The sequence below is a fragment of the Phacochoerus africanus genome, chromosome 5 (assembly GCF_016906955.1).
Source record: "Phacochoerus africanus isolate WHEZ1 chromosome 5, ROS_Pafr_v1, whole genome shotgun sequence".
NCBI lineage: Eukaryota > Metazoa > Chordata > Mammalia > Artiodactyla > Suidae > Phacochoerus > Phacochoerus africanus.
Window position 1 is genome coordinate 123,292,304 of NC_062548.1, and position 11,471 is coordinate 123,303,774.

Consider the following 11,471-nt stretch of genomic DNA (forward strand, 5'->3'; position numbering starts at 1 on the left):
CTCAAAGCCAGAAGAGGTTTCAGCCGCGGGGGCGGAGTGCGCGGGAAGCCCAGGAATGGGATGGGCGTCCAGACTGCAGTTTCTTCACCTTCTCTTCAGTTACGCGGCTAGGCTATAGGGTGGTTGGGTCCAGGATACCGAGGACGTCCACCGCATTTGAACCGTGATGTCCTCCGAGTTCTAAAGGAATCTGAAAAGTAACCTGGTAGCCTTTACATGTCCGGAGTCCTGCTCTCTCCAGTCTATCCAAGCCGCAGTCCGAGCGCAGCGAGGCGACCTAGACCCAACTCGGTCCATCAATTTCTCTTACGTAGGCGGGGAGGAGAATCCTCCATCACTCCATGGCACAGAGGCCCAAGTGGTTCTTGGCTTTCTGGGTTTCTTCTGGCCCGTGGTCCAGAGGGAACTAGGCTCTAGTTGGTCTCCACTGGAGACTGAGACCAGGGGTTTTTTTTGGGGGGGGGGGCATCCCCTTGGGAGTGCGGATTGGGATGGAGGACCCTGCAGCAAGTAGCAAATCTCGAATTTCATTATCCTGGTTTTCTGGGGTTGTTCATTGTCCGGGAATGTACTTGAAGAATGTACCTGAAGCCAAGGCTGGGCAATGCCAGTGCCATTGTCCTGCTTGTGGACCGGCTCTGAGAAGGCAGCCTGAGAGGCAAAGCCTGAGAGGCCAGCTCCAGCCTTACATCCCAGTCTCGGCCCCCAACTGCTAAGGTACAGGATTTGACCTGAATGGGGATCACTCTTCCAGATAACCTGGCAAAAGAGGCATTAGATAACCAAGTTGCATGGCCCTTTCTTTAGGGTCCCTAAAACCTCTTTCCAAGAGCCCTTTGGGGTCCTTCTCTCCCTGGAGGAGGAGCAGTCCTTGAAGCATGTTTGCCAAGGGTCCTGATTTAGAAGAAAAAGGCAAATGGAAAGATGGAGAAAGTACAGTTGCAGTGGGTGGGATTGTGAGCAGGAGATGGTGTTTGGACACTCCAGAGGGCCCCATCCTGCCTGAATGTCCTTTTCTCCTAAGGGACATTTCCTAAGGGGTTTGGACAGCCAGATGCCTCACTGGGGGAGGCCTCTTTGGATTCTTTCACTGCTGGTCATAAAAGTTGCCAAGATTTGTTTCCTCGGGGAGCCTGAGACTAGTGCACACAGACTCCCTGGTCCAAGGTAGAAGCCAATACAATCCAGGAGTGCCCTGCTGGACTTGCCCTCTAGGCCTTCCTATGCTCTTGGAACTTGCTGCCTTGGAATCTCAGGGAAGAGAGTGATCTCAGTTCCTTCTGTTCCCAAGGGGCCTCACAAGGGCCCGGATGTCAACCCGTGCTGGCGGTTGCTAGGATTTCAGCCACATAGGCACACTTATAGGGGTCCCTTACTTTAGCACTAACCTGTGGCAGGGCGTGAATGCAGTCCCTTGGCGCAAATCTCTTTTTCCTCCTCCCAGCCTAAGTCAAAGTTGCCTAGGGGCTGGAGGCCAGGTTCTGTTCTCAAGGCCTGGGGATGAGACCAGGCTCTCCTCCAACTCTTCTTTTTGAGGGCATTTCCACTACCATTTCCCTAGGTCAGGAAACCAGGACTGTTTAAGAAGTCCATTTACACTTGCAGATCACAACTGGACAAATTGGCAGCTCCTCCCCAAAGACACTACCAATAGGCTAGACACCCACCGATGTCAAGATCCAGTCCCTAAGGTTCAGAGGGGTCATTCAACAGCAGCCTTAGGCAAACCCCAGCCATGCAGTGGTATGAATCTAGACCCACCCAAGCCAGGGAAACCAGCCCCTCCTCCCTAACCCAGGGCCAGTGCTTCCAGGGAGGTGACAGAGAGGGATCTGGGCTAGGGTCAGCTGAAGGTCAGCTCTCAGAGCCAAGCAGCCAAGAGGGTAACCAGTACTCTCCCTAAAGCATAAGCAGTGAAGGCAAAATTTCTCACAGCTAGAACCCTGATCCAGCTTAGATCCCAAACTCCACCTGAACTAGCCCCTTCGATTCAAAGGTCCCGGATCCAAAGAACTGCAGCTTGAATCCGCGTGCCTGTGCCGCTCACTCTCCAAACCCCCATCCATCCTCCTAAAACAAATAAATACATGAGTAGAGGGTGTGAATCCCAGAAGATTTGGAGGTCCTAGTAAAATAACTTTCTTGACTTCCTTCCCCCACCCTCCATCTCTCATCTTTCTAGCGACCTCCAAACCCAGAGTTTGGGGTCAGCCATAGGCATTGGGGTCTGGGTTACCTCCCTGACGATGAGCACCTTTGGATGTCCAGGAGCTGCTCCATACCAGAAAGGATTCTGGGAAAAGAGGCTACTTTGCGGGGGCCAAAGTAGGCAGGAGCCCAAGCTAAGGGGCGAGGATCCCGACGCACCGCCCCGGCTTCCCCGGACCTTGCAAAGGCTGTGTCCTAGACGCGCAGAAGGGGGACCGCGAAATGCGCGGTATCTGTCCGACATCATCTGCTAGAGGCTGTTTCCCCTAACACCCATGGGGTGACCTCCTGGGCCTCACAACGCAGGAGGGGTCGCACAGGACTGAAGAGCAGGGGACGCAGGTCTCGGGAAGCCGGGGCCAAGCGAGCTCCGCTGCCAAAGTCGGCTGCCCGGGTCAGCAAAACTTTGTTTCTCAGTGCGCAGGCGCAGGGCTGGATGGGGCGGGGGGGGGCGATGGAGGGGAGGAATCCTGAGGCAAGGGGAGGGGGGAGGGGAGGAGGGAGGGTGGTGGATTAAAATAAGTAGGCGGCTCGGTGCTAAGGGGTGAGTGAGTCGGAGCTCAGTCTCTCCCCAGCACGTTCTCGGCCGCTCCGGGTTCAGACCCAACGTAGGAGCCGCGAGAGAGGTTCACCATCCCCCGGGCGGACAGGACTCCGGGGCTGCTGAGCGCTCCCGCGTGTCGGGCGCTCGGAGTCCCCGCAGCCGGAGAGGGATCAGGACTCTAGAGCCCGGGGGTGCCTGTGGAATCCAGCGCCTCGGGCTTCCCGGGTCCCCCGCACCGGGAGCCCCAGAGACGCGCTCGGCACCCGGAACGCTGCAGAATAAGGTAACTGCAAGCCCTGGGCGCCCCAGCTAGGAGAGGGGATGGCGGGCGGGACTCCCGGGTCCCCTGTCACCGCTCAGCGGGTGTCTCCTCTCTCTCCACGTCTGGGAAAGAAGCTTCTCTTGCCAAACGAAAGCTGCAGACTTTTGTGAAAGTGAGCAGCTGCAGCCCGGGGTGGTTGGGGGTGCTGGCTCAGGGACTTTCCGTGCGGGGTCCTCGGCTTCTGACCCCGGGGGAATGAGGGGGCGGGCCTCCACTACTGCCCCCAGCACGGTCGGACTTGGCGGCGGTGTCCCAAGCAAGGTGCCCTGGACTTTCGAAGTCAGCTGGTGGGCCCCCTCTAAGAAACCTAAGCAACTTCTGCCTACACAAACTTTCCGGAGACGCGCGCCTAGCTCAGCTTGATCTACCTTAGCTGACGAAGAAGGAGGCGAGAGTGGATGGATGGCCACGGCTGCAGCCGTCCGCGCCAGGGACAGGTGCATGCCCCAGCTGGGTCGCGCTTTAGTTTTTGAATTTGTCTTTTGCGAAGTTGCGCACAGGTAGGAGGCCAGCCCGAACTGGGAGTGCAGAGCCGTGTGCACGACCCCGCCTCACACTGGCGATCTGACTTGGGGTGTTCTCTATCCCATGGTTGCCCTGTGCGGTCAAGGCCTGGAGCGTAACCCACGACTATCCGGGTGCAGGGAAGCATGTAGGGGGCGCGAACACTTTCCCAATTAGAGATCCGCACGTCGCGGTAGCGGGAACAATGTGGAGCCGCGAGTGTCCTCAGTTTCGGGCGTGGAAAGGAAGGATTCGTTTGCTCCTAGGACTGTCTCTCTTCCGGAGAGAAGGTGGGAGCCGGAGGAGAGAGAGAGAGAAAGAGGTGAGGCACTGCCTGCTGAACTAATTCTCCCCTCGAAATTTCTTTGATAAGAGGAATGAAAACGCACATCCAGTCTTTTTTCAACATCTTGGCCAGTAGCGGGGTAGGTTCTTGGAGTATAGAGTAGCTTCGAGGGTTCTTTGTTGCCGCAATTTGGTAAATTTCAGCCGGGCTAAGCGCTGCGCGCTGGCTCTTGGGAACAGAAACCACGTGCAAGGCTAGTTAATCTCCCAGGTTCACGGCCTCCTAGAGAAGAGAGGGGCTGCCAAGGACGTGGAGAGAGGGGGGACGGGTGGAAGGCAACCAGTAGGTAGATATTCTATCCGAGGCTCCTCGAAGTAATTGCGATTTCAGTTAAGATAGAGGAGCAGATCGCTAAGGACACAGACGGCATTTCAATGCAGCGGCCGCCTAGGCGAAGGGTTCGTTCGATCTCGTTCGTTGAGCGATTTAAATACAGCTATCTGGTGTTGGTCAGTACTCCTGCCAGGGCCCCAGACGCTTGCCACCACGCGTGTTGGGAATTCGATGTTAAGGATGATTTTCTGGGGCTGCTGCTGGGCTTCTCCAGGCGCAAGCTCGTGGAGCTCGCTCTGTCCTCATTAATGCGAGCAGTTAACTCGCTCACGCTCAATTAGCCCCGAATAAACCGCTTTAATAGACTCTGCACACTTCATTAATGCCCGGCATAGGGCTGGCAGCAGACCCGGTACTGGCGCTCTACCGCACGAGGGAAACAGTGTCTGCACCGCGCGGGGACCTGGGCTTGGAACGAGAATGGCGTTTGATGCGCTTAGTCGGCACCCTTACTCGCACTTCCCAGGTCCCAGGGTCCAAGCTCCTTGCCCAAGGGATGCCTGGCTTGGGGCCTGGGAAGACGTGTTTCGTGTTTAAAGATCTAAAGCTTTCACGCTGAGGTTCTGAGGTCAGGGCAACGGGAGCCAGCGGGGCTGGGCGTTTGCTCATCCTCGCCTCTCGGCGGGAGAGGCGAGTGTGAGACTGTGTTTTTCTCTTAGCTGACCGCCTGAAACCGGATCGTGCATTCGGCCCATTCTTGGTACTACTAGTGCGAGAGCCACGTTTCGAACGAATTTCGTCCCCAGGAAAGTCGTTGGCGAGAGCCGGGGGAGCCTTGGCCTCGGAATGCGGCAGAAAATAAACTGGCTGCGCCGCCGAGGAAAATAAATGGAGTGTTGGGGGAAACAAGATCGGGCGGATAGCCCGGAAAGGTTGGCTCCCAAGAGCGGTGTTGGCTGCGAGCGCCCCCTCCCCTTACCCAGTCCAAAGTCTTCTCTGCTCTCCAGGGTGGGCAAGCAAAGGCCAGGTTAGTAGTAGGCGAGGTTGGTGGGATCTCCCACCCGCTCCGCACGGAGCGGGCTCGGGCTCGGATGCAGCCCAGCGCCCCGCCGCCATCGCCGGGGGTAGGCCGAGCCCCGAGAGGAGCAAGTGGAGACCCCGGCGGCGCCTGGCGGGGCCCCGGGGAGACAGAGATAAGGATCTGATTTCCAGCGCCTGGGGGGGAAGGAGAAGTGACAGCAAATCAAAGAGCGCTCACCTCGCCTAAGTCTGGGCAGACCTTTGAAGTCGGCGAGTCACCTCCTCTTTTCTCCCCCCCTTCCCCTTCTCCTTCCCAGCCCAAACAGGCTCCAGCTTTCTCTCGGGCCCAATTCATATTCTGCTTCGTCGGGTCTCAGCGCTACAAGATGGTCTCGGATTGTCCCCAGCGTGACCCATGTCCCTGGCGCAGTGGAGAAGACTGGTGCAGAGGCCATGGCTCTGTCGCCTGGGTCCCTGCCGGCACTCCCAGCTTTGTGCCTCCCTTAGCCCCGAGGCTGAATTAATTGCGGCAGGCCTGGCTCAGTTTTCATTCCGGATTGCTAATTTAACCTGCGAAAGCAAATCTTTGTTGCACTCTCAGTGTTTTGCACCCTCTGCCCCCAGCAGAGCCTCTTTCCTCGTGGCCCAAGGATCAGAGAGTGACCTTCCTGCCAGCTTCCAAAGGAAAGGGTTTCTAGGTCAAGATTGTCCTCACTCTTCTGGGACCTGCAGGCACAACCCTCACATTAAAAGCTTCTCTGTACTGAAAGGCAGCCTGAGCCTTATGGCCTGGGCTGAGGGTAAGCTAGGCTGCGGAAGCTGCCTGGGTGGTGTCCCTGCCTGCTGTGGAGGGAACAGAGCCGGGGCCTGCCCATCCCAGTGTCCGAGACTTGCTGCAGGTTGGAGGAAAGATCTGAGCCAGTGGAGAGGGGAAATAAGGAGTAACAGAAGAGTTGGAGAAGTGGGTGGCAGGGGGTTGGACTGGCAAAGGAGAAGTGACTCCCAGGCTGCCTGCTGCCACAGTGAGTCCTTGAGATGGAGCTCAGCTCTTGAGTGTCCCAAGGTCTTCTGTAATTTTGGCTTTCCTTCTCCTTGTTTTTGCCTCCACTGGACAGAGCTGAGTTAGGAGTGTCTGGAAGGCACAGACCTGAAAGGTCTCTGCAGAGTCCAGATCTGTCCACGGAGGCTAGAGACCCTGACCAAAGAGGCCAGGAGGTGCCAGGATCCTTGTCACATCAGCAGGCCTTGCCTGAGCTCCCAGGCCTTGCATTTGGAGGGTGGGTAGCCCACAGCAGCCAAGGCCCATCCTCAGTGCTCCCGCTCCTAGGCAAACCCACCTGCCCAGGGGGTTCACCACAGGCACAAACATCTTCAGAGCCCAAAGACCCTACCCTCTTTTCTATGGGGTGAGGGGTGCTCTGAAGCCCCTTATAGGTGACTGGTGACTGTCGATGTTTGAGTAAGTGTGGGTGTCAGTGTCCTCAGTGAAATGAAGGTGATGCCCAAAGGCCATGGAAGGGAGTCAGTCTGCAAACAGCTGCAGAGAGTGTGGTGTCAAAAGGGCTCGTTTAAAGTGAGGCAGAAAAGCAAATTTGAGGTCAAAGTTGAGAGTTGTAAGACGATGACACTGCTTCTAGAAGCCAGGTTTGGAGGTCAGTGAGTAGAGCTTAAAGCATAAGAGCTGGGAGATGTGCGGATTTGTGTGCATTTGTATATCTGTGAGGCTCTTTGTATGTGTTTTGTGAGCCCCTGTGTGTGTGTGTGTGTGTGTGTGTCTGTGTGTGTCCACACGCATGGCTCCCTGCATTTTGTTCAGTAGCACAATACTGGTTTTCCCAGTTTATCTTTGCACCTCGTTGTCAACTCTGCTTCAGAATGTGTGAATCCCTGTTTATCTGTCAGTGTGTATTTCAGTGTTTGTCTGTCTGCCCATGAGTGTGTAAGTGTGCTTCCAAGTTTCTGTTATTTTCGCAGGAGAGTGTAATTCTGTGTTGACCCGGGCTTGCCTGGATGTAAGTCTCTGCACACCACTTCCCCCGTGTTTCTGCCTTTCTCAGTGTCCTGTACACCATAGGCTCTCATTTTAAGTTTGGTTTCTGTATCCGTTGTGTGTCTCTGCCTGTCTCTGCCGGAGGCCATTTGGAAGGAGTGCTCGAACCACAGACAGTTCCTGTCTTTTCCGTGAGGGCAGTGAGTTCCTTGGCTGGGGTCTTAGACTCCCAGCTCCTGCTCAGGAAGACGGAGAGGGTGTGGCCAGGCTGGAACTCAGAGGAGGGCACCTACCCTGAACTTCTCTGTTCCTCTCCTCTTCCCCCTTCGTCTTTTCCTTGCAGATCGAGATTGAGGACAGACTGCCACGACCGCCATGGGCAGCAAAACCTTGCCAGCGCCGGTGCCCATCCACCCATCCCTGCAGCTCACCAACTACTCCTTCCTTCAGGCAGTGAACGGCCTGCCCACAGTGCCCTCGGACCACTTGCCCAACCTGTATGGTTTCAGTGCACTGCATGCGGTGCACCTGCACCAGTGGACGCTGGGCTACCCCACTATGCACTTGCCGCGCTCCTCTTTTTCTAAAGTGCCGGGTGCTGTGTCCAGCCTGGTGGACGGGCGCTTCCAGCTGCCTGCCTTTCCCTGGTTCCCTCATGTCATCCAGCCCAAGCCAGAGATCACTGCTGGAGGCAGCGGGCCCGGGGCTCTCAAGACCAAGCCTCGCTTTGATTTTGCCAACCTGGCCTTGGCCGCCACACAAGAAGATCCCTCCAAGCTTGGCCGAGGGGAGGGTCCCGGTTCCCCTGCCGGTGGGCTGGGTGCCCTCCTGGATGTGACCAAGCTGTCCCCAGAAAAGAAGCCCACGAGGGGACGCCTGCCTTCCAAAACCAAGAAAGAGTTCGTATGCAAATTCTGTGGCCGCCACTTCACGAAGTCCTACAACCTCCTTATCCATGAGCGGACGCACACAGATGAGCGGCCCTACACATGCGACATCTGTCACAAAGCCTTCCGGAGGCAAGACCACCTAAGGGACCACAGGTGTGTTACTGCGGGTGGCCCCAAAGAGAGCTGTTTGTCAGCTTTCGTCCTCACCATCCTCCTCCCTGAGGCCCAGTGAGGTTCATGAGACAACCCCCCACCGGTTTCAAACCCGCTAAGTTTCTGGGATTCGCCCAGATCTCCGAGGAAACCACACAAGTCTCAGGGATGGGGTCCTGGAGCATGGGATGGAGAACAGGGGCTGAAGAGGACTTAAGCTCCAGACAGGCACAGCTTCCTCCAGCCTCCACGCTGTGCAATGGACGTTTCTGTGATGATGGACGTGTGTGACATGTGATTGTTGAGCATTTGAAATGAGCAACTAGTGTGACTGAGAAAGTGACTTTTTGGCTTTGCTGAATTTTAATTTTAATAACCACCTGTGGCTGGGGGCTCTCCTCTTGGACAGCACAGCCCCAGCAGGTTTGCCACTCAGGTCCCCTCCCTGACCTTCAGCATTGACTCAGGCCTTGTAAAGAGGCAGGGCTGGCCCCTGGTTGGGAAGGTGGTACATCAGCTGAGCTAGACCTGCGTTGGGTTCAGATGGATCAGATGGTGCCCCAGTGTCTCCCTCACCTCTTTACTGCAGCCTCAAACTCAGCGGTTGCCAGCTGCACACTAGGAACCCACAAGCTCCTTCCTTTTGAGGGCAAGCGCCTCACTGCAGTGGGAAGGGATCTTGGATAACTGTTTATACCATTGCATCATTTTGCAAGGATTAACTCTGTCTGTTTTTGCCTTTAGATATATTCACTCCAAAGAGAAGCCTTTCAAGTGTCAAGAGTGCGGGAAAGGATTCTGCCAGTCCAGGACTCTCGCTGTCCACAAGACGCTACACTCACAGGTGAAGGAGCTCAAAACCTCCAAGATCAAATGCTAAATAGAGCCTCCAGGGCACCAGGACCCTGGGTCTAGCCGCCCCCTCCTCCAAAGGGACAGAAGCCGAAGGCGACTCTGGCGGGCAGCGGGAGGGGCTCCCGGGACCTTCCCCGTCCCAAACGTGTCCCCTGGGTCCCGGGCGCACGCGGAACTCCAGAGCCTCGCCCCGGGCCGTGACCCCGGCCGCCCGGGCGGCTCCCCCAGGACGCGGCTAAACTCTTGGCCAAAAGGCGGTACTCACGTGGCGGAAGGGAAACTGCATTTAAAAAAGAACGAAAGCTTCGCGGAGCCGCAGCGGCGCCTCTCCCAGAAGTATTACTTTTTCTATTGTTATTTTATACGTTTTCTTTATTATTTTTTTTTCTTTGACCATATAAGCTTGTAACTCTGACGGCGGAGAGCGAGGGGAGTGGAAAAGAAGTTCTGTGCTCTCGCAGCTTCCAACCCCTCCTCCCGCCCCCCTCCCCACCCCCGGGAGCCTGCAAAAGTGTAATCCCTGTATCTGCTTCGGCGGCCGGCCCCGGGATCCCGGGGCCGGGGAGCGCCCTCCCAGCTCCCGCCGCGCAGCGGGCGGTGGGCTCCTGGACTCGGAGGGCGGGGAGGGAGCCTGGGGCCCTGGGGCTGGAGGGGCCGGGCTTCCGGCTCCCCTGTTCCGCCGCCCCGTCACCTCGAGCGAGCAGCGGGCCAGGAGCAGGGCGATGGATTGCGATTGGCACTTTATGCTGACCATCGGTAACGGACATTTATCACTGGAGTTTTTAAAAAATATTAAATAAACGGCTATTTTACAGGCATTGCAGGATGGGTAATTTCCCTCCCCAACACAGAAAACTGGCAGTCCCTTTCTTTGAGGCGAGCGGGGTTTCGCTGCCCATCCCAATCTGTCCCACTTCCAGAACCTTCCCCTTTTGGGGGTCGGCGGTTTGGCGTGGGTGCAGAAGCTCTCCTCCCTCCCGGTGTTGACCTACCTCGGACACCACCCGAGTTTACTTTACTTTTCTCCCCCACTTCGGTTTTGGGGTCTCAGTCTCCCCACTTCGAATCTCCCCATCAGAAGCTTCTGAGTTTACAAAGAAGCCGCTACTCCAGCCCTGGGAAATCTCAACCAAGTGCAGGGGTCGCTTAGGGTCCACTAAGGGACTGAATGTCACCCACCTTGCCGACCAAAAGTCTCCCTATGGCCTCTTGATTCTACTTCGGGGAGGGAAGGAAGGGCCCTCACGGACAGCCTCCGACGGGTTCAGACCCCTGGGCCCCAATAGTCGGCTGCCTCTGCAAAGCCCCAAACCTACATCCCTCCCGCCTTTAAGATGTCCCTGACACAGTTCTCTGGCTGGGCTTGTCCCCAGCCCAGAGCCCGGCTCCACGCCCGCGAAGATTCCCTGCAGTTTTAAAAGCCTTGTCAGGAATGGCGGGGGCGGGAGCGGGCACCCTGGGAGGCCCGGAGAGTTTAGGAGGAGAAATCTGAGTCCGCCCTCCACGAGTTGAACCATCCCTGGGGCGCCTAGTTTTCCCACAATTAGAGGCCAGGCCGCCGGGGGCTCTCCTGCTTGGGGCGGGGCGGGGCTCCCCCAGCTCCAGCATCCTGACCGCGCGGCGGCGCAGGCGGTGGCGCCCGCGGCCTTTCCTGAGCCGAGCGCAGCCTCTGTGCTCGGCACTCGGCGGCTGCGGAGACCGCTGCGCCGAGCTTTCTTGCAACGGCGACCCCCAGTCCCAGCCTCAGGCAGGGCCCTCTGGTCTGAGAAAGAGGGCGGCTAGGGCTGTGGAAGTTAAAGTGCTCTAGCCTTTCGCTGCCCTTTCCCACCTCCTCTGGGGATGCCTCCTCGCCCTCGGCGGGCTTGAACTCTGCGGTTCCAGAACCCGGTTTATCTCTGTGGCCTTGGCCGGGACGGCTTGGAAGTGCAGCATTCGGAGCCACGCTGCCCCCTGCTGGACAGGCCTGGAGGGGCGGACCGGGGCCCTTCACTGTACCGTGCCCACAACCCGGAGTAACTCTCCGCCGCGGCCCCTATGCGGGGCCCGATCTTGCCCGCAAAAACCTTCTTGGCTTGTCCCAGGACCCACTGCGAACGAGGGGCTGGGCGCTGCCGGTTCGGGACCGGTCTATGTGATCCCCGATAATCGAGAAAGATCCCAAGCCTTTTTAATCTTGAGTCCGAAAGAGCGAATGGAGTCCAGATCCCAGAGAACTGGGCACGAGGAGGGAGAGTTAATGCGTACTGGGCTTCGATGGCTTCAGCCTGGGCGGGTAGCGCAGGCTGTGGTATGGGTTATGCACTTGGCCTCCGCTTGTGCCAGAGCCCAGGGCAGAAGCCACATCCATTTCTCTGCTAGTCCCTTGA

The 11,471-nt window shown here is 57.3% G+C and overlaps 1 protein-coding gene across 1 annotated transcript; it reads left to right on the plus strand.

The window, feature by feature from the left end:
• Positions 1 to 2,739: 2,739 nt before the first annotated feature.
• OSR1 (odd-skipped related transcription factor 1) lies at positions 2,740 to 9,923 on the plus strand. The gene is made up of 3 exons (XM_047782583.1): positions 2,740 to 3,035; positions 7,551 to 8,250; positions 8,995 to 9,923. Exons 2-3 carry the CDS (start codon positions 7,583 to 7,585, stop codon positions 9,128 to 9,130), a joined length of 804 nt encoding a protein of 267 aa, XP_047638539.1. The 5' UTR covers positions 2,740 to 3,035; positions 7,551 to 7,582; the 3' UTR covers positions 9,131 to 9,923.
• Positions 9,924 to 11,471: the final 1,548 nt, after the last annotated feature.

What these genes read in the sequence shown, in the direction of transcription:
- OSR1 (XM_047782583.1), top strand. Translation starts at nt 7,583, where the DNA reads ATGGGCAGCAAAACCTTGCCAGCGCCGGTGCCCATCCACCCATCCCTG. An exon ending in GACCACCTAAGGGACCACAG is followed by an intron (nt 8,251 to 8,994) that starts GTGTGTTACTGC and finishes TTTTGCCTTTAG; the next exon opens with ATATATTCACTCCAAAGAGA.